The sequence below is a fragment of the Malus sylvestris genome, chromosome 2 (assembly GCF_916048215.2).
Source record: "Malus sylvestris chromosome 2, drMalSylv7.2, whole genome shotgun sequence".
NCBI classification, from domain to species: Eukaryota; Viridiplantae; Streptophyta; class Magnoliopsida; order Rosales; family Rosaceae; genus Malus; species Malus sylvestris.
Window position 1 is genome coordinate 27,739,173 of NC_062261.1, and position 23,929 is coordinate 27,763,101.

At 33.9% G+C, this 23,929-nt stretch overlaps 1 protein-coding gene across 1 annotated transcript; it reads left to right on the plus strand.

Moving 5' to 3' along the window:
* The first annotated feature begins 15,706 nt into the window (after window positions 1-15,706).
* LOC126613841 (E3 ubiquitin-protein ligase PUB23-like) lies at window positions 15,707-17,072 on the plus strand. The gene has a single exon (XM_050281447.1). It carries the CDS (start codon window positions 15,707-15,709, stop codon window positions 16,970-16,972), a length of 1,266 nt encoding a protein of 421 aa, XP_050137404.1. The 3' UTR covers window positions 16,973-17,072.
* Window positions 17,073-23,929: the final 6,857 nt, after the last annotated feature.

The following is a 23,929-nucleotide window of genomic DNA, read 5'->3' on the forward strand; positions in this document are numbered from 1 at the left end:
TCATCGCCTTCTACTAGCTCCGCATCTCTTTCTCTATCTTCTTTTACCTTATAATATATTTCTGCTGTTTCTTCTTTGAAAATTTGGGGCTTCCAATAAGGCTGATGACTGATTCTTGTCTTGCTGTAAATATACATCTCTTCTTCTTCTGCTACTAGTACCATGTCATACCTAAAATCTTCAAACTCATCTAAAGCAAACATTTGGATCCTTCTAAATTTTAAAACATCTTTGTATGAAGGAGTCCACCTATGTGAGGAGATAGGGTTTAGTCTAAAGGACTCTTCATTGATCATGGTTATATACCTAGCTTTCTCCTTATGCATATGTACATACCAATCTGAAGGACTACTAATAAAACTTATGCAAATTTCCTTCCACCTTTCTAGATAATCTTCTGCTACTTTTATAAGTTTTTCAGGAAATGATTCTAGTTGAGAAATATGGTTAATAAATATTTTATTGAGATAACCAAACTCTAAAAGTAAGGCAGGGGTAACTTCTACCACATTATGCTTTTCCTGATGCTCATAACTAAAATGCCATGATTTAAAATCTCTCATGTTAATCCTGGCCATAGCTACGCTAACCTCTGGTTTACAAATACATTTCTATGTACTATCACAAAGACATGAAGGATACATCTTTGTAATAATATCCATCCCTGGTTTTGGATCGAAGATGGACTGATACAAGGCGCATTGTAATTGTAATTGTAACTTTTTCATGGACTGTGATGCTCTGCTCAGGATCTCATTTTGCATATCTGTTGGTATTATTCTTAGTTTCGCCTTTGAAATTTCTTTTAATAAGACATCATCGAATATTAAGTCTGAAGATATATTCCTAAGAAAACTTTCATATTTTTCTTGTTTTTCTTTGTCACTCAGAACCTGATGCTGATCATTACTTTGATGTTGCTCCATTTCAACGTCTTCTTCTAAGAGCTCAATCTTAATTTCTTCTATGGGCTCATTAGCCTCTTGTTCTATGGGTTCAATAACCTATTTTCCTTTATTCTTATGATGATCAGTTTCTAAACCTATTTTTAATTCTCTTTTCAAGGTGTCACTTGCCTTTTGCTGCATTCTAATATATTTGAGTTCTTGGTTCATTTTGATAAACTTACCAAGTAATGACTCATGGTCTCTAGAAATGGCTTGAAGGTTGTGCTCAAGAGAATGAATATGCTGCTGGTTTTGGTGGAAATTAAAATTAAAGCTATCAAACTCTTGTTCCAATACTCTAATTAATTTTTCATAACCTAACCTCATGCTTGGCTGCTTAATTTGGATATTCCAGAAATTATCTAAGAGAACATGCTGCCTATCAGAAAGCCCTGGTACCCTTGACCTATATCTCAAAGTTGGATTCCTGATTCCTTCAACAATATTTCCATTAAAGTTGAACGTAGATACTGGTGGTGATGCTGGTCTGTTCATGCTATTTTGAAATCCACTGAATGGTGGAGGTTGATGGTGCATCATCATGCCATTGAAAGAAACTCTTCTGCTTTGCAGCCTTGTGCTATTTGCTGATGATGGTCCACGATATTCCATACCTGTTCAACAAATTAATCTTGATAAAATATCAGCTAATGTATTGTCATTACCTTTTATATGTTCAAAAATTGGTTTGAAATCATTTCCTGTAATTGAATCAACAAAATTAACCCATCTTCGAGCTGCCTGTTTATTAGCATGTATCTTGTTATAATGAGAAACTATATTTTGACAATTTGTTCTAATCGTAAATACTTCATTATGTAAAAATAAAGAGAATGCTTCAAATGAATTAATTATCCCTAGAATTTCTAAATCTGTTGATGGTAATCTTGACTGGATATCACTAAATTTTCCTCAGGAATATCTACAAACTTGTTCGTCAGACTTTGGAGACTCCCTATGCTTTTTCAACTTGTTCGTCAGACTTTGGAGACTCCCTATGCTTTTTCTGGTATAGTATACCTGCCCATCCAAATGATGAAGCATCTGTTTCAACTATCTTGTAACTATTATCTAGTGGTAATGTTAATGGCTTAAGTTTAGTAAGTTCTTGTTTTATTTTTTGAACTAATTTAATATCTTCACTATTAAAATATCTTTGTCCTGTTTTGCTAGTTTTACTATGTAATACTACTATTTTTCTTCCTAAATCAGGGATAAAATTTCTTGCATAATTTAGCAATCCTAAAAACGCTTGTAACTGTTTCTTATCTTCTAATTTATCTGGAAAATCTAATACCTTTTTAGCTATATGATCTTGTAATTGTATTGTACCTGACTTGATATACATTCCTAAAAATTCTATATCATGCTTTTCTAATGCTATTTTATTTTTGCTAATCACAATTCCATTATTGATAAATTCTTGTAATACTATCTCTAAATGCTTCCTATGTTCATTTTTATTTTTACTATGTACTAAAATATCATCTACATAAACACTACAAAGATTATCATATTTCTTGAAAATTTGGTCCATCTTTCTTTAAAAGATCGATGGAGCATTTTTAAGTCCAAATGGCATAACAAGCCACTCAAAATGTTCTTCTGGACAAGTAAAAGACGTCCACTCAATTGATTCTTCTGCTAATTTTATTTGCCAAAAATCTGATTTACAATCAAACTTGCTAAAATATTTACTCTCTTGAATTTTATTTATAAGCTCATCCTTATTTGGTAATTTATAACTATCTTCATATGTATTATCATTTAATCTCTTGTAATTATAAACTATTCTAGCCTTACCTTTTTTTAGTTCCGAATGTTTTCTTACAATAAATGCTGCTGATCTATGTCTAGACTTAGATGGTCTAATTACTTTTAAATTTAACAACTCTTTTATTTGCTGTTCAAACTCTTGTTTATCTATTAGACTACAAGGCATATCAGCCGTCTTAATGGTTAAATCTGGGTTAATTATATCTAATTTTGCTAGTATTTTATTTTTACTCCAATGTAATTGTGGGTCTTCTCCTATAATCCTAGTTTGTTCTGCTAATTGTAACAATTCTTCTAAACTCTTTGGTCTATCTAACTGTAATATTTCTATACAGGTTCCTTCTTCTAAAATCGGGTATTCATGTTCAAAAATGTCTTCATCAAACTCTTCTACGTTATTATGCTCATCATTTTCTTTTGAGTTTTCTAAATGATAACTATCTTGGCCATTAGGCTCTTCTATACTTATGTTTTTGTATGCTTCTACAGTATTACTTTGGTTAGTTATTGTAATGCCTCTTTTGAAAAATGTTATGTTAAGGTTCATAAATAAAAAACCTTGCAAACTTTTCAAAAAGTTTAATCCTAAAATAAATGGATATGATCCTACTGGTGAAACAAATGTTAATAGTAAATTAAATTGTTGTTTTTCTACTTTAATAAACTCATTATTTATACAATGTGTTAAGTAAACTGGTCTCTCATCAAATTGTGTTATTCTTACTGGTTTTGCTAATTTTTGTCTATATTTTTCTGGTACTAACTCTTCTCTTATGACACTCTTTGTACTCCCTGTATCTATCATAGCTATGATTTGTATCTTATGTTCTTTTGCTAATTCTATTTCGCAATTTATAGTGATTAAAGAACTATTTTTTGGTTTTTCTATACTATGAACAATATTTCATAATATTTCTGATTCTGCTGAATTAACTTCTAATAACCTATTACTATAACATTTTTCACATAATATTGAGTATGTATTGTAGTATTTATTTGCAACTAATTTATTACACTTGTGACATTTTTCTGGCCAACCTAAATTAATGTATTTATAATCTTCTTCATGCTATTCTTCTATGAATGCACACATATACTCTTCTAGATCACTATTTGTGCTACTTGAATCTTCCGAGTCCGAATCTATCATGTTAATTGTAACATCCCACATCGCCCAGGGGAGTGATCCTTAAATGTATTTTCTTATTCCTACCTAGCACGAGGCCTTTTAGGAGCTCACTGGCTTCGGGTTCTGTAGGAACTCCGAAGTTAAGCGAGAAGGGGGCTAGAGCACTCCCACGATGGGAAGTTGCTCGTGAGTTCCCAGAAACAAAACCGTGAGTGCGTGGTCGGGGCCCAAAGCTGACAATATCGTGCTACAGTGGTGGTGCGGGCCCAGGAAGTGATCCACCCCGGGCCGGGATGTGACAATTGGTATCAGAACCTAACCCTAGCCGTGGTGTGCCGACGAGGACGTCGGGCCCCTAAGGGAGGTGGATTGTAACATCCCACATCGCCCAGGGGAGTGATCCTTAAATGTATTTTCCCATTCCTACCTAGCACGAGGCTTTTTGGGAGCTCACTGGCTTCGGGTTCCGTAGGAACTCCGAAGTTAAGCGAGAAGGGGGCTAGAGCACTCCCAGGGTGGGTGACCCACTGGGAAGTTGCTCGTGAGTTCCCAGAAACAAAACCGTGAGGGCATGGTCGGGGCCCAAAGCGGACAATATCGTGCTACAGTGGTGGTGCGGGCCCGGGAAGTGATCCACCACGGGCCGGGATGTGACAACGCCGTTAGTGTGCAGTGCACGTGGCCGCGCGTGGGGGCGCGTCTGGCCGTGCGTGTGTCGGCACGTAGGGGCGCGTGAACAGTCCAAAAATTATTTTAAAAATTTGGGGATGATCATGAGGTTGTGTAGATCACGGTGGTATATTCATATACCCAATTTGAGCAATGTATGAGGAGTTATTAGCTAGAGTTGGTTATGTGGTTAAATAACATTATTTCGGTTACTTCTCTTATAGGTGAGGCTTATGCGGACGATGAGCACAGTTAAGGGAGGCTCAGGGGCTACGACCCTTCGACATATATGTGAGTGGGCAGTTTTGTTTTCATATTACCTATATACTACTGTTTTTCCTAGAAAATGCGTTTATATGAAATTATATTTCTAAAATGCCATGCATGCATATTATGAGTTATGAATTGATAATTGATGCATATATATGTGTGAATTGGTGCCGTGGACGCACAGGTGAGTATCAGGTGAGTTTATATGGTTTATATGAATGAATGATGAGGTGATTGCGTTGTGAGCTCATAAACTGCACCTTTGGTATTAGTGCTTATAGTATTCACCACACCGCACGCTCTCCTTGGATCCAAGTAGGTGGATGTCGTACAGACCACTAGAGGTGGTTCCGACATGCCAGTCGTACAGACCATTAGAGGGGTTCTGACTGGTGGGTGACCTTAGATTATGCGCGCAGATGATTGATGAGAGAAGCACTAGAGCGTATTATTTCACCATCTTAGTCGTATAGACTACTATAGGTAGTTCCGACTTATGTGCAGTGTAGTGCCGTACAGGTCACAGTTGGTGACTCCGGTAGGGCCGTACAAGTCACAGTTGGTGACTCCGGCTGGATGGGATATTGAGCTATAGAATCAGCCGTACAGGTCACAGTTGGTGACTCCCGCAGGGCCGTACAGGTCACAGTTGGTGACTCCGGCTGGATGGGATATTGAGCTATAGAATCAGCCGTACAAGACCACTATAGGGTCTCCAGTTGATTTATTATTTCACCTGATTTATATTGATGCATTCTTATTATATTTTGGCATGGCTTGGCATATTCTTTCTGAGATGTTATATTGATAGATGATGAGCTGAGTTTGAAGATATGTGTATATATATGTTTATATTCTATTTTCTGGGAAAGTATACAGGTTTTATGGAGAGGGGTTAGAAATGTTTTAAATGAAATGTTTTGGAAAATCTTTGGTTTTACTGACCCACTCAACTTTGTTTTGCGCCCCTCCAGGTTCAAGATAGCAGAGTTTTGGTGGCCACGAGGATTTCAGCGGTGTTCTGACAGGAGTATTAAAAATAGGACTCACCTTCGGGAGTTTCTTTCTAGCAAATGTATTTTAAAAGCTTCCGAACTGTGTAAATGGTTACGTCACTCTCACGTGACGGCCAGCATGCCCTCCTCCGGGTCGGGGTGTGTCAGTTTTCCCAGAAACAAAACCGTAAGGGCGTGGTCGGGGCCCAAAGCGGACAATATCGTGCTACGGTAATGGAGCGGGCCCGGGAAGTGATCCACCTCGGGCTGGGATGTGACATTAATACTCTCTATACTATAAATACTCTCATTATCACTTAAATTATCTAAACTGTATATTGACTGAATATCCTTATCTTCTTCTAACTTAAACAACTTCATCAAATGTACTTTTTCTTTCGACTGTTTACCTAATTTTGGACATTTAGGTCTAATATGTCCAGCTTCTCCACATGAATAACATTTACAACTACTCTTATCTTTTGGTGCTTTATATTTCCTAATCCAAGGTCTACCACTTCTTTTTCTAAATTGTTTTGGAATATATTTTCTTTTCCTATATGTTCTTGAAGGTCTTATACTGAAATTCTTATGTTGTTTATAGGGTTTATATGACTTATATTTCTTTTTGTATATTTTCTTATGCTTATTTTTCTTATGGTAACCATACTGTTGTGGTAAATCTATATTTTTACAACTCATGTAAAATTGTTTCCTGATTTGTCTCTTAGCCTTTATTTGACTACACTATTGTCTAAGTATATCATATACATGTTGAATTCTAGGTCCTATAGCAATATCATTTTTCTTCGAATGTTTTTGCCATTCATTCCAAATCTTTTCACCTATTGGTCCTTTTATTTTTGTCATATAAGTATCTAATAAATTAATATCACTAATTCTACCTGTTCTTCCTAAATATTTAAAGAAATCTGTTGTATACTCAGCTATATACTGTAAATCGCAAATTTGTAATTGTTTCAAATTTCTAATTGCTCTTATTTGTTCTTGTTCGCTTCTGCCATCTAACCTATTATGATCTAAAAACTCTTGTTTAATCAAAGTAACAAAACCATCAATATTGAAATGTGTTTTAGCTTCTGATGCTGTTCTGGATTTTGGACTTTCCATGATTGGAAATAATCAAAAACTAAACCATCCAAAGTATGTTCAAAGTAATCTAACATGTTTTGTGAATTACTAAAATCTAACATTAATGCTGCATGTACGCAGTCTTTTTCCCATCTCTCAATCGTTCTTTCCCAATCTTGTGGATCTACATTATCTAAATTTAATATATTACCAGCTATATTAATTTGTTCTAACCCTCTCAAATATGGAATCCTATTTTTTCTAGGTTTTATCATACTTTCTTCCATATAGTCTATTTTTGCTTTTTCATTATATTGTTCGTTTGTTGGTCTCAAAAATTGTTGATCAATTCTACTTGCGTGTCCTGGATTTTCTACTCCTGATGTACTACTTTCTTCTGCTGGATTACATTCTACTTTCAATTCTAATAAATTATTATATTCTTTTGATCCTAGAATATGTTCTACTCCTATTTCTAAGATTAAAATTTTCATTTTTTCGTTTGAAATTTTATGTAGTTCTAATTCATATGTCCTATATTTTTCCAAATATTGTTCTTCATCTAAATGATCAATATCTTCTATAAGTTTATCTACAATATGATCAAAATTTTGTTCAACTAAATTAATATCTAAATTATCAAAAGCCATATGTATACTCTCATTTTCGATCTCACTCTCATCCTCTTCTATTTTTTCTAGTTGCTTATAATTACTAAACCTAATTGTTGCTTAACCTGTACTAGTTTCATATATTTGTACTTTATCTGGTTGTCTATTTTGTGCTACTTGTAAATTAGGCAATGTCCACTGAGTTCCTTCTAAAAAGCTATTATCTACGGGTTTTGCTTCTATCATATTTACATGTTTACTGCCAAATGTTTGAACTAAATTTTGAAACTCTAAATTAAACTTATGATTATATCTATCAGACACTTTACCTATATACATTAAGATAATACACAAATTTTTATACTCTCCTTTCATATTATAATTTTTTGTTCTTATGCTCACTTTAATATATTTACTAAATTCATTAATCGTCATAACATGATTTGGAATACAACCTATGACTGCTAAGTTTGAACTTAAGTCTACTTAAGCTGTTGCTATTGCTGCTTGTTGGTGATTATCCCATCTATCATCATATATGTATACTAAAGCTTTTGTACCTACTTGTGCTCTGGTTAATCCTGCTATTCCAATTAATATTGTTCCTATATGAATATGTCTAAAATGTGATTTTCTCAAATGAGTAACTGCTTCTTTACTAACTAGATTAAGTGTAACTTCTTTATCAATACAGCTAACTTCATGTTGACTGATGCTGCTTACAATTCTACTTCTGTTTTCAAATAAACCTAGTTGATACAAGTTATATTTATTTTTCTGTGTTCTCTCAAAACCTCTTCGAATAAGTTCTTGTGCTTCTTCTTCATTTGGATAAATATCTTCCGCTCTAACTACTTCTTTTCCTTTTTTCCTAAAGAGTTCCATTTTCTATTATCAAAAGGATTTAGCTTAGGTCTTCTATTATTATTTGCACTCAAAGTTAAATTTTCTAATTTATCTAGCAAGGATGATGGAAGTGATGAAGATGCGTTATGTAAAACTTGGTTTATTTCTGCTATTTGTTCTTCAACTTGATCTAATTTTTCAGCTAAACTTAAAACTAATTGGATAATCAAATTATTTTGCCTAATGGGAATATTACTACTAGATACTTGTGTTGAAAAATCTGTTAATCCTACTGGTTCTTTATCTAATTTACTAATTTCTTTCAAAGCTTGAATATATTTTCTGCTAGTTCTAGAATCTGTCATTAAACTAATAATTTATCTATTTTATTATGCAACTTATCTACTTGTTCTCTCAACTCCTTTTGTAAGAATTGAATTTTTTGAACTTCTAATTTTAGTTGTTCAACTATTTCTAATGACCTAAGTTCTACTTGCTTTGGCTTACTATCTATGAGGTCAACAAGCTCTTTTATCTCTCTTTTGCTAGGAAACCTTTGAATATTTTTATTATTATCTTCTAACTGAGATGTAATATAATCTAAATTTTGTCTAATTATCTTTATGGAATTTTTCTGAAAATGTTCTAACAACTAGTTTAACAAATGATTATGCTTATTATTTTCTAATTTTATATTTTCTGCTTGACTAATAATAAGATCTACAATACTATTGGCTTGCGGATTTTCTTCACTGTGCAAAATATGATTATGCTTTCTTGATGGAAAATAACAAACTAAACTATTTTGGTCTAAAGTTATTTTTCTTTTTTGAGGTTCACTAATTTCTAAATTAAGATAATCTTCATAAACTACAGTCTACCCTTCTCTAGAGTTACAGCTAACTGGTTTATTAAAAACTCTTTTTCTTCTCTCAAGGTCTCTAAAGCTTGATCTGTTGTTCTTTTTGCTTTTAAAACTTTATGCTGCACTTCTGTGTTATTATATTTACGAATAAATGAAGGATGTTCAAGATAGCCAAGATAAAACTTTTGCTTCTTCAAAGTACTGATAATTCTTTTGGATATATATGTTAATCTTCTCTTTATGCTAGTTATAGTTGGATGTCTAAGACAATAAATACCTGGTAATTATGGTTAACAGGGTCTACAGGGACAATAATATCTGTTGTTCATACACAATAAACAAATATGATATCAGTTGTATCAATGACTTCTATCCTCAAGGTACTTTACTATTATGCTTATATTATTAAAATGCTAAACTTAGCTCTGATACCAAATTCGAAACGCATGCTCGGTTAAATAGTCAGATGACCATTATAACAACTAGACATAGAACCTTGCACAAGGAACTCGACATGTTTCAGCATGACGGCCACTCACAGTACAAGTATAAGGCCTTAACGGCTGAACTCAGAGGTATGAAGAACTCAGAGGTACCCTGGTTAATGTCTAGTTATTTGTATGGCAAACATTCAACTATAACAGAGTGCTCAAACAAAGTATAATCGTCAGTTTAGCAGGTTAATAATATAACCACAATAGTGTTTCCCTGTTTTGGACTAGAAGTCTAATTAAACAAACACACTAAATAAGGAAAAGAAAACTTACTTAAGACTTGGAGATTGCTTGAATATGTACACTTGAACTTTTATTGATATATAGAATGTTTACGGAGATAGTTGTTTACAAGAAAGTGATTACAAAGAAGTGTTTACAAGGATACTATTAAGGCTACGAATGCTTGAGTAAGTATGGTGTTTTCAGATGTTGAGAGAGGTGTGTGGTATTCAGGTGTCTTCTGTATGGGAGGAAAGGCTCCCTTATATACAAAATCTAATTCTTCAAAGACAAAAAATTATTTCATCTATTTACAATTTTTTGAATAGTGACAGCACACTGTTTCTGAAAGCTGTCAGCACTGTTTCTGAAAGCTGGCTGAAAGACATGTGAACCCATGTTGTCTTGGTTGCTGTAATGTTTGCCACCTTAGCTTTTGCATGCAAATATTTTCTGAAAATGTTAGCCCCACCATGTGAACTTTACTAAAAGCTTGGCCAATTTTGTATGGATGTGTGAAAGGTAGCTTTGGTATTTCTGCAAAACTTTTGTCCTTATGATTAAAAGGAAACTTTTCAGAGGCTTTTGGTTAGTTTTCCATTTTTTATATTAACTGTTCCATATATTAATTATTCATGAGATTCGTCGGAGCAAATATGTAGTTCCAATCAAACTTAAAAAAAAAAAAGAACACAGAAAGATTGAAGTGTTCATGATAAGAAGGCTAGCATTGAATAAGAAATAAACAAGAAATAAGACCTTGACAATTCTACTACTTCTGACCTAGCATATTCTATTTCCACATGGATCGATGACATATTGGCCGCTATATAAGAAAGTTAACATTAACAATAAGCTTTGACTAGTCATAGTCTTTGCTATCACATCTCTCACCGTCAGATTATATCATCCTTATTATATTAGCACATGATAGTGAGTTCCCATGATAAATTTACTATTATTAGGAGAGTAGAGGAGAATTCGAACCTATATACTAGTTTAAGCATATGATCTCACATACAGTTCCTACCCACACTATTTGGCCCAATCATATACCCCTCCATTTTTTACCACTTTTTCCGGCTAACCAATAGCTTAAAAGCATAGAAACTTTGAGCATCTTAAATATGACATATTATACGATATCTTAAAATGCTAGATTTTGGCTTCATACAGTGGACTTTCTTTTCATTTTAATTTTAGTGGAAATTGTTTTTTTTTTTTTTTTTTTTTTTAACAAACGATATTATCTACATTAAAAGAGAGGGATGAAACTTAGACTCATAATAGGCTAACAATAATGTGGTTCAAATTCGTTTCATACGTATCGATAGTGAGCTATTATATTTTCTTGTTGGGTAATGCTAAAGAGATCATATTTTTAAATCAAATTTGGTAAACCAAATGATGTGGTTGTTGATGATTAAATTATTACTTAAGTATTGATTCATGTGCTTATTTTCTATTGGTGACATATCATTTAGTTTGTAAATTTAATTTAAAATTTTGATCTACCAAGCATTACTCTTTGTTGTTTGTACCCGATGATGATAAAAGCAAACAGAGCACATATCAAATTTTAAGGCTACTCATAACTCACCTTGGAAAATTTGACCAATCGAAAGTTATATTTGATTTTAAATTTGACTCATTCTCTCTTAATACACTGAAATATTAGGGGTCACATATGAGTTTGGAGTAATACACATAAGTCATATTTAATTTTGAATATAACAATATCTCAAGGGTTAAAGTTTAAAAGTTGAAAAACAATTTTGAGTCCCTATATATGCAATGCAAATGGTCATATATTAGACTCCATATGCAAGATTTGAAAAGTGTGTAAACATACTATGTGATGCAGGGTGCAACGGATAGAAATGAAATAAAATGATAAATAGGATTGATAAATAGGGTCCACTATCTCCAAGTGCAATGAGAGGCCTGAAAACCATATAAACTTTGGTTCTAGTATCAGCCTACAACGTAGACACTAGAAAGAACAAAACAGCATACTATAACAAAGAGAAAGGCACAAATATGAGATAGAAATGGTTTTTATAACCGATTTGTAACTTACATTCATAAATTAAAAGGGAACTTTAACGAAAAGCACCCGGTACTATTCACTTTAACGAAAAACCACATTTGTACACTAAAAAGTCAATCCTGGTACTATTCACTTTACCCTTTATTTTGTCCTTATTATTAAAACTCAAAGTTTTCAAACCCTTTTCATTAGTTTTCCTAAATTAAAAAGGTAATAAACATAAAAACACCTAAAACTGAAAATTACATAAACAAAATAATCCAATCAGCCAAAAAAACGCCTGGGTGTTATGATTAGCCATAAAAAAACGTCTTGAAATTAATCTTATCGGCCATTTGTTTTAAAGCACCCTATTTATTCCATCACATAAATTTGTCTTCCAGTAATTTATGGTGCTCCATGCCAAATGAATCATTTATTTCCCATCCTGCATCACTCTACCATTGGGTTCATAAAATTATAAGATATCCAATTTGCGTCGTTGGATTTAACTTCTCAACTTTCAAGAATTATTTTACAAAGAGATTTTTTTTTAATATATTCGGAACAAGAGATGATACAATGCTTGTGAATATGTTTCTTAGGGTTTCTCTACTTGTATTATAACACGTGATATAGCAACTTGTGTTCTGAATACACCAAAAGTGTCTGTAGTTCACGAGTTTTGTCAACTTCCAAGTGTAAAATTGTCCTGTTTCATTTCACATAACTGTTAGATTTTGAGATTTTGAAAAGTGTCCATATGTGAAATCTGAATTAAAAATGAAACAGTAAAAACAAAGTTGTATGGTTTTGAACTGTAATTGGGCTAAAAAATAAACTGCACAAAAAGTTATGTGATGTTCTAGAAACTAGTGATGTTCTAGAGCACCCTGCTTAGTAGTTATGTCTATAGTAAATTCAAATTTCTAATCCATATCACTGTTATTTCCCAAATTTCTAATCCATATCAGTGATAACAGTGATATGTTCTAGAGCACCCTGATTAGAAATTTGATATGGATTAGAAATTCAGAAGTGGTTCCAGAACATGTATAGCACATTCAACTATGGGAAGGAACCTCACCTATATGTTCCAGATAACAATGATATGTTTTGAATTTTCTCCTCTGTTTTATTTCCCACCTAACAAAAGCACCCTGCTTAGTAGTGATTCGTAATCTACACTCCAGTTCAGTACAACTAGTACACATTATTGACTATTTCTTTTATACAGAATTAGTAGTATTCAAGCTTTCCTATAATTTAAATGTAGACATTTGAAGAAACTAAAGCATGCAGTTCAGTATTTTCATTTTTTATACAAGGATATAATTGAATTCAATATAAGAGGTATCCTATCAACGTTTATGACAAACTAATTTCCCTCTCCACGCAATCCCGGAACCACATGAAGGGATAACATACTTTTGGCTCTAGGTCAAATGAACAAGCTAAAGTAGAGCCGGTGGCCAAAAAAATAAATGAATATGTGGGAGTTCGTGGCCAAAAAAATAAATGAATCTGTGGGAATTCGAACACGGATTGAGGATTCCAATTGTTTACTTGCTTTGATGCAGGACGTTACATAAGATGCATTTGGTTTTTGGAAATCTTCTCAACTATCAGATACATTCATGAAGAATTGCAAGGTTTTTTCAACAATGAATTTTATGTAATAACATTTTAGTGGGATGGATTAAAAGGAATTATCTTGGTTATTTATATTATCTCATTATAATATCATGTATTTGTCTTAAATGAGGGAGGTTTAAGCATCTATAAATATTTGTATTTGTAAGGCAGAAAAGAGGAGAAGTTGTGTGAAATATAATTTTGAAATTTGAATTGTAAATTCTTTTTTAAGTGCATTGCTCTTATTTAAGAGTTTGTTGCTTTGTTCTTCTAGTTGTCTATGTTGGAGGTTGGTACTAGAAGTGAAGTTTTTAGAGTTTTCAGATCTCTCCTTGTACCTGGAGATAATGAACCCTACATCTTATCCTATTCATTTTATTTTATTTTATTTTTTTCCCACCACACTGCTCCCTGCATCATGCATGCTTTCTATTAGACTAACCTCCGGTTTTTTTTTAATATTTGATATTAGATAGAGGTAAGGCACTTTATACAGAAGTTTGTCAACTCCTGTAGCTCTCTTTTGCATACCATGTACTATTGGACAGATTAAACAAAAACGATGATGTTTGTCAAACTAGCTTGATCATCAAATCTATTTTTCTATTATTCTGTCAAACATGGCTGATCAAACTCCAATTTTTTTATTGTCTTGGATCAGATTTTCACCTGGAGAGAGGTAGATGGTATATATCATTGTCAGCAGGCAGCTCAACGGTTGATATCTACAGGTTATTGAAAGGAAAAATGTACACTCTTAATTGAGAATATGTTAGCCTCGTAGTATTCGCCTTGTGTTTTGTGAGTATGATTTGAAATGTACACCCTTTAGAAAAAGAAAAATAAAAATTAGAAAACTGGAGACTCAAGCCATGCATGTCTTGCGCGCAGCGCATGATGTAGATGTATTATGTATGTGGTAATATAGCCAACCTTTCGAAAGTCAACTCGCGAAACGGTCGGCTATAGTTTGAAATCTTATACATATATTCATGTTTATTCTGTTTTCACGCACCAAATTTTTTATAATCTTCAAATGAGCTGTGAACTCAAATCATCAAGGTTTAATTTCTATTAGGAGATATTTTTAGGTGTACTCAAAACACTATCATGATGTAACAATTTCACTGAAATTATAACTTGTATTTGTATTTAATAAATTTACTCTAGAAGTTAAACATATCATTCATGTCGACTCATTTTGTAAACATGGAACAGTATATCACGTGGTAAGTGTTTTAGATTATTAAGTAACGTTTTAATTTTCCGATGTAAGATTCACTCTCAACAAAATCTAAATTCATTGGATAAAATGAGACCTATTCCCAAATGAGTAACTATAATATTGCTGTCACAACCAAATTATCTAGAAGGAAAGATAAAAAAAATTTCCGTTCATGTTACTACCAGGAATGAGCCGATTTTATACCGTATATATTTGAATTTTCTAAAAATTTATTTTATTGTAAATTAATTGGCTCCTCATTGTGTACGTTTAACCTGCAAACATATGTACTCAAATAATATGTTGATGTCATAATTGTGAATCAGAAAAAATTTCACTGGCATGCTCCCTTCCTTTTTAATTAATAACCCATTTCTTTTAATTTAAATTTTCTGTAAGGGAAGTTAATCTTAATCATGGTCAAACACACAATACATGCATGAACAAAGTAACTCCTCGTCAATTTGCAATGGTGCTCTTACCATGTTTTATGTTTCGGGTCAAGCCACTTACCATGTATCACCATGCAGCAGCGTTTCTTCCAGCGGTGGATATCACATATATATTAGATTTTTTTTTTTATAAGAATGCAAAATAACAAAAAGAAATGGGTCAGATAGGAATATCACCACAATTATGGTAGACTCATGGTACTTAATATTAGACTTAAATTAAAAATTAAAAAATTACAAATAAAATCAAAACAAAGAAACTTTCCTGTGCTTACTTGTAGATTTAATGTTAGCTACTAATTAAATGCATATCCATATACTGACTTTGAATTTTTCCCTTTATTGGACTTTCACACCCTCCTCCCTTCTCACTTCATATGTATGAGACGAGAGCTTGATATTGTTAATCTCATAAGTCATAGCCCCCTCCACTTCTCTTAGATTTTGCAATGGAGGATCTTGAGATATCAGAGAAAAACACACCTGCAGATCACGACTTTCCTCCATACCATTTCAGATGTCCCATTTCTATGGAGCTCATGAAAGACCCCGTCACCATCTCCACGGGCGTCACCTATGAACGCAACAACATAGAGAAATGGTTCTTCTCCTACAAGAAGAAAACATGCCCAGCTACAATGCAAAGCCTTGAGAATTTTGACATGATCCCGAACCACACCCTCAAGAGGCTCATTGTTGCATGGCAAACCGAAGAGGATGCGAAAAATGTTATTTGCTCAACATCATCTACACCAAGGCCTTCAGCTAAGCATGACGAAATTCAAGCGCTCCTCAACACAATCATGTCATCCCCATTCAAGGTAAATTCGATAAAGAAACTTCGTTCCATCATCGACCTAGATGATGAGATGAAAAATGATTTTATTCGATCTAACGGGGTCGAAGTTCTTGTCCAAATTCTTGATCAAATTCTCTTGGAGAGCTCGGATTTCACAACGTTTAGGGCTTGTGAGGAGGCTCTTTGTATTCTTCACCAACTTCCAATATCGGGAGAAGGGAAAACATTTAAATTGTTATCGAAGCAAGAATCAACCAGATCGATGACTGTCATGCTTCAGCGAGGAAGCACTGAGGCACGGCTCCATACCATTACCATATTCAAGAAGATGGCGAAAACCGAATATGATTGGAGCTTCGTGATACAAGATCAAGGTATAGATTTTTTTAAATCCTTGTTGGAGCTCCTTTCGGATGAAATTTGTAGCAAAGCAAGTTCATGTGCCTTGAAAGTCTTGATAGAAATATTAACAGCATCAAAGAAAAACAAGTTGAGGGCAATTGAAGCAGGCGCAGTTTGTGTCCTTATAGAGCTACTGCCAGACTCCAACAGATCCAAATGTGAAAAAATGTTGCAAGTGATAAAGTTGTTATGTGAATGTTCTGAGGGAAGGCAGGCCTTGGTGGAACATAGTATGGGCATTGTGGCAGTTTCCAAAAACATGTTGCATGTTTCTAATGCTGCCACCAAGATTGGGGTGAAGATCATATGGTTGATTTGTAATTTTCATCCGACGGAGAGGGTGTTGGAGGAAATGTTGATTTGTGGATCGGTGAAGAAGCTTCTGGCATTGTTGCAGATGGATAGCAGATCTTCTACAAAGGATAAGGTGGTGAAGATCTTCAAGATGCATGGAAATTCATGGAAACGATATCCATGTTTCCCTTGGGATTTGAAGGATTATTTGGATTTGTGAATGATTCTCTCTAATTAGGGTTCTTTTTTTTTTCTTTCAATTTTTTTGTTAATTTTTCAAATACAGAGCAAGATACAATTAGTTTTCTCTATTAAATTTGAACTGGTACTTAGTATTGGAAAAGTTTGATTAATGATTTAGATTTTTACATAATTGGATATGGGTAATGCTAGGTAGAGTAAATTTGCAAACTAAATGATATATCACCAATAAGAAATAAGCTCGTTAATAAACTCTCATGTCATTTAGTTGACAAAATTTAGTCTACAAATTTAGTCTCTCTAGTATTATTGTTTGAATATCAGTTCAGTGGTGATAATAGTATTTTATTTTGTGTTGATCATCGTTGGAACTGCATGTGCTATTAGATATGCTTTTCTAAATTCCTTTCACCTCTCTCTTGGTTTCAATTTATCTCCTGCTAATTGTTTCTACTTGATTGGAGTATGTTTCAGTTTAACTCACATAGGATATGAGTTTTATGTCTATAGGTATTGAGTTCGATAGTTAATTAATTGTAGTTGGCCGCATTATGATTGTTGGACTTTATTGTGGTAGGTTTATCGTCGTAAATACTGAAAATATTGAAAGCTTAATTAAAGCAAGGATTCTTCTCTTAACCTTTCTGTATGTATCTCAAAGGAAAAAAAACGCAGACGAAGAGCTTGGAGAGAAGAGAGAATTTTAGAGAGAGAAGTAAAGGGAATTATATTTCATACACGGTAAACTAAATGCCTTGTACACGATGGTTATATAGCACCCATCCATATCACAACAATTACAATAATACCCTCTAACTCCATTTCCAACTAACTCCCAATTACAACTAACTCAACATTTTACAAATTCACAAGTATCTCCATCTAAGTATACTCCCCCCTCAAACACTGATGGGATCTTCACAGCAGAGTTTGAATATTCACAGAAGAATCTGATGGATGAACTGATGACTTTGATTATGCAGAAGATGGATCCGTAAGGTTGATTCCTTGTTGACCATGTGAAGATTGCAAATCAGAAACTCCTATATTTAGACTCCTGCAATGTTTGAGGTACATAGGACTATGTAAACTTTAGTAAACACATCTGCAACCTGATCTTCAGTTGGTATATATTGAACTGTCAAATCTCCTTTTTGGACTCTCTCTTGAACAAAATGGTAATCAGTGTCCAAATGTTTAATCAGAGAATGAAAAACTGGATTAAAACATAAGGCTAATGCTGAGAGATTATCATAGTGTAATGTAGGAGGACTAGGTATAAACTGATGAACATCCTTAAGCAGTGATCGAACCCAAAAAATGTCAGCAGCACAATGAGCAAGTGCTTTGTATTCAGCATCTGTTGAACTTCGAGACACCGTTGATTGCTTCTTAGATTGCCATGATATGGGGTTGGATCCCAAATATACAACATATCCAGTGATGGATCTCCTTGTGTTACTATCAGCTGCCCAATTTGAGTCTGAAAAGGCTAATATATGAAACTCATCTTATTTTGTATATCGTAAACCATAGTCCAATGTACCTTGCAAGTAACACAGTATTCTCTTCACAAGTTGCATATGCAAATCAGTAGGACTTGTCATATATTGACATACCACATGCACTGCATGAGAAATATCTGGTTTTGTAAAGGTAAGGTATTGTAAAACACCTACTAAACTGCGATACTAAGATCGATTTGATAGCAAAGTTACTTCAGTTGTAAGTAACAGAGAGTGAGGTTTTGAAGGAGTTGATGTTGGTTTACAATTATCCATGCCAGTTTTCTTCAATAATTCCTTGGCATATTTTGATTGATTTACAAACAATGAGCCATCTTAATTAAACTATACTTGAAGCCCCAAAAAATATGTCAATAGTCCTATGTCTTTTAGATAAAAAAACTTCTGCAAGTTGTGTAACAACTGATTGTATCTTTGTAACAGATGAACCAATGATTATAATATCATCCACATATAACAAAAGAAGTATCACATCTCCATTATCAACCTTGACAAACAAACTAGAATCAGATAAAGAAGTTTTGAATCCCAATGTTGGTAAGAAACTTGTAAATTTTGAATTCCATGCTCTTGGTGCTTGTTTTAAGCCATAAAGTGACTTAATTAATTTGCAGACATGATTTGGATATTTAGAATTCACAAAACCCTGAGGTTACTTCATATAAACTTCTTCCTCAAGATCTCCATGCAAGAATGCGCTTTTAACATCAAGTTGTCTTAACTCCCAGTTGAATTGAGCTGCCAAAGACAAAATAAGTCTCATGGTTGTATGCCTAACAACATGGTTGAATGTCTCTGAGTAATCCAAGCCTTGTTCTTGACTGAAACCTTAGGCAACTAACCTTGCCTTATAATTAGACACTGTCCCATCAGAATTTCTCTTCACTCTATAGACCCATTTACTCTCCCAATTACAACCCTATCTGAAAGAGGAGGAACCAATTTCCAAGTTCCCTGTGATTTTAATGCATTAAACTCATCCTGCATTGCATTCTGCCACTGTATAACACTAGAAGCAGCTTTTAAGTTCTTAGGTTCATCAACATCTTATGTATCAGTAAGGAATGAAAACCCACACATATTGTTCCCAAATATATCCTCATCATAATCAACATGTAGTTGAAGTGAAGATAGTTCAGGCATAATTGCCAAAAAGGCTGAATAATCTCTTCTAGGTATTGCACCTTTCTTAAGTCTTGTTTGAATAACATTACTTGAAGCAGATTCACTAGATTGTATATCATAATTAGAGATGGGGAGAATTACCTAAAGTTGTGCATGATTGAGGACATGAAGCAAATGAGGTAAATCAGTTGTAGAGGAAAAAGTAGTATTTGAGCTTGGCAAAGACTGTGCTTCTCTTTGGTGACTAGCAGGTGATGACTGTGAAGTCCGAATTTGCTCATTTGAAGGCAGTGGAGAACTGTCTATATGTTGTTGTATCCCAGAATACTCTGAATCAATCTATTGACCACTTGAAGATACTGAATTCACTAATTGAGTTTGAGATGAAACATTAGTAGCTGATGAACTACTCACTGGGATTGAAACTAGTACAATTTGTGTTTAACAGAACTAGTATGTATAGTAGATTGTTGGTTCCCCAATTGATACTGAAACTTGGAGAATGGAAAATCACTTTCATAAAAAATGATGTGTCTAGACACTATACACTTTCTTGTGCTTAGATTGTAGCAGATGACTCCTTTATAGCCTTTAGAATATCCCAGAAAATCACAAACTTCAGATCTGGGCTGCAATTTGTTATCATTATATGGTCTGAGCCAAGGGTAAACTGCAGACCCAAACACTCTCAAGGTTTTCAACTCAGGTTGCTTCTTATATAGCTTGATATATGGAGAATCCAATGATAGTGATTTGCATGGCATCCTGTTATTTAAGAACACAGCATGTGCACATGCATAATACCAAAAAGAACTTGGTAATCCTGTTATGGTAAGTAATGTAATTGTTGTTTCTACAATGTGTCTGTGTTTTCTTTCTACTAAACCATTTTTGTTGTGGAATATATGGACAAGAAATTAATTGTTGTATTTCTTTTGCTGCAAGAAAGGATTTGAATGCATGACTAGTGTACTCCCCACCCCCATCAGATTGTAAATGCTTAATAGAGACACCAAACTGATTGAATACATATGCATAGAAGTTTACAAATATTGAAAAAACATCTTATTTGTTGCACATTGGAAATATCCAAACATATCTTATATATTCATCAACAATGGTTACGTAGTATTTGTGTCCTTCTAGAGATTTTACAGAGATGGTCCCCATATATTAGTGTGGACCTTTTCAAAGGGAAAAGAACACTTATCAATCCTAGAAGGAAATGAAGGCCTAGACATTTTCCCTTTGATACAGTGAGTACACAAACTATGTTGACTGTCTATATCTACTTGTATACTAGACTGCCTCATCATAATAGACATTATTTTATTTTGGATGGCCTATTCTTTGGTGCCATAGGCTGGATTTTACCAATTGTCTAAGATAAGCAGCTGAACTCTGAACCATAGATTGCATTCCCTTGGAGTTCTTGAGTACCGGAATCTGAAACAATGCTTTAGGCCTACTCTTTCCTTAATACAAAACCTCTCTTGTCTTCTTATCCTGCACAAAAAATTGATTTTCATCACAAATAAACCAGCTATGATTATCAGCACATAACTGTTGCATAGATAATAAACTTCTTGCTATTTTTGGAACATGAAACACATTTTTAAGAACAAAAGCATGTGAATTGGTTTGAATGTTGTCACAGGGGAATTCCTATGAAAACAATTCACAGCTATGTGCCCTATTTTATTGCAGATTTGGCATTCTATGACCACATTGGATCTGTTCTCAGTATTACTAGACTATGTTGCAGTGCCATTTTTCCTTGAATTACCAAAAGAAGAACCACTAGTGAAACCTCCATTAAAATTCTTGCCTTTGAACCCACCATTTGCTTTGTAGTTATTACTACCATTTGACATATAGTTGTTACCACCATTTGCTCTGTAGTTATTGCCCCCATTGTAGTTATTACCACCATTTAGACCAAACTGTTGTCTTGCACTTGTATTAGAAGCATTTCCCAAAAAACCAAAACCAAAAGGTGGTTGAGGATAGATAGGAAGCTGTGGAATGGGAAACTGTTGTGGAAATTGAGAATTATAAACCTCAAGTGGAAACTGAAGTTGAGATGGATTGATGTATGGAGATGGAGCAATGACACCACCTGTAGTAGATGGTAAATGACTGTGTCTTGTAGGATTAGAACCAGAAGCAGAATATGACCCCTGTGAATTGCTGGACCCTTGAATATACAATGTAGATAGATTCTGAGACAGTTCGAATTATGGCATATTCTTTTGGTAAACCTGCAAGCCCTGCAATGATCACATCATTATCTGACACAAATTCTCCAGCTGCAATTAATTGTTCCTTGATACTCTTCAGTCTTAATAAGTACTTGTCAATTGAATCACTTCCTTTCTGTATAGTATGCAATTCCGTCTTTAAATGGTTCACTCTGGATTTAGACATAGAGGCATATCTATCAACAAGATTGGACCAAGCTTCAAATGCAGTTTTGTAACCAAGAACATACTCAATTGCTTCATCTGAAAGTGTAGCAATCAACAAACTCAGCAATGCCATATCCATGGATTCCCATTCAATATATGCATCAGTAATTTCAACAATAACCCCTTTCTCAGTATCAATTACAAATTTAGGTGGACAAACCATATTCCCATCAAAATGACCAAACATCTTATACCCTTTCAAGACTGACTGAAACTGAAATGTCCATTTGGCAAAGTTATCATCCCTCAACTTTATAGTCAGCATCCCTAAAATATTCTCAACTTTGATACTTGTATTAGCCATGATCAACAGAATTCAAGAAAGACTAAAACTTTCAGAGAAAATTGCGGAAATCAAGAAAGATTGACACTTTCGTATTCAAGAAAGACTAAAACTTTCTTCTAAAGCAACTTCGATGCTGAAATCAAGAAAGATTGACACTTTCAAATGCAAGAAAGACTAAAACATTCTTCTAATCAAACTATAAACTATTCACGAAAGACTAACACTTTCGGATTCACCAAGAAAGATTAACACTTTCTTATATGCCAAGAAAGAATGACACTTCCTTGTAGATATCTCCCTCACAACCCAACTTTCAAGCAGAAATCAACCAATTATCATGTAGATAAATTGAAAGAGAAGGAAAAATACAGAATCCCCAATTCCCATACCAAAGAAGCTAACACTCAACAACTACACAGATAGCGAAGAATGCTGGAACAAAATCCCCTTTGAAGAATAAAAAACGCAGACGAAGAGCTTGGAGAGAAGAGAGAATTTTAGAGAGAGAAGTAAAGGGAATTATATTTCATACACTGTAAACTAAATGCCTTTTACACAACGGTTATATAGCACCCATCCATATCACGACAATTACAATAATACCCTCTAACGGTTTTACTCCTAACCAACTCCATTTCCAACTAACTCCCAATTACAACTAACTCAACATTTTACAAATTCACAAGTATCTCCATCTAAGTATATCTAATATCTTCAACCTTAAGCAGAATGAATATAATTATCAAACTACGATCCGAGATGCACTATTGGATGTTTCAATCAACTGCATTATTCTTGGTTATTACATGTAGAGCCAAATGAGGATTTGACCTTCCAAAATACAAAACTTACAAAGTGGTAAATAGAAATTTACGGTCTGATAACAATTACTCGTATAAATAAGGATGATGAAGAAAGTTGGAGTTTCACGATAAAACTAATTGATAATATGGAAAGTAGTCATCTCTTATAAGAACATGTAAGGTTCTACCTTTTCTCTACGTGGGATTTACTCTCAAAACTGTTATTCACACACCTCTTTTTACCTTTCATACACTCATCTCAATGGCTATCGTATCAAATGAATTGAAGAAGATCAAGGACATAAATTAACATGAAATCTGTAAAAGATAAAAAGGAATGTGTGAATAGCACCATCCCTGAATAAAATAAAAATGATTGATTGGTGGTGATCTGGAAAGATGGTAAAATCCTTGCCTATGCCGGATCTTTATTTCTAAAAGTTTTGTAGGAGCGGTGGTCGTAGTGAATGAGTCTCTCTGTGTGTGAATGCTATAATTAAGTGAAGTTTTAGCATGACTGACCCACCTAGAGGTCCAAGACCTCAGCTACCAGCTTGATTAGGAGTTTAATTTGTTCTACATTTACCCTTTCTGGACGGAGAGATCAACTAATATAGGTTTCCTGCATAACTGTGTTGCAGCTCAAACAGAAATGATATTAGAGCCATGGATGAGTGATTCCAAAACTAGGAACTTAATTAGGTAACATATTATAAGGGAAAGTAAAATTTGTCTATACTATCGCAATTCATGTATGTAAAGATTTCG

What these genes read in the sequence shown, in the direction of transcription:
- LOC126613841 (XM_050281447.1), top strand. Translation starts at nt 15,707, where the DNA reads ATGGAGGATCTTGAGATATCAGAGAAAAACACACCTGCAGATCACGAC.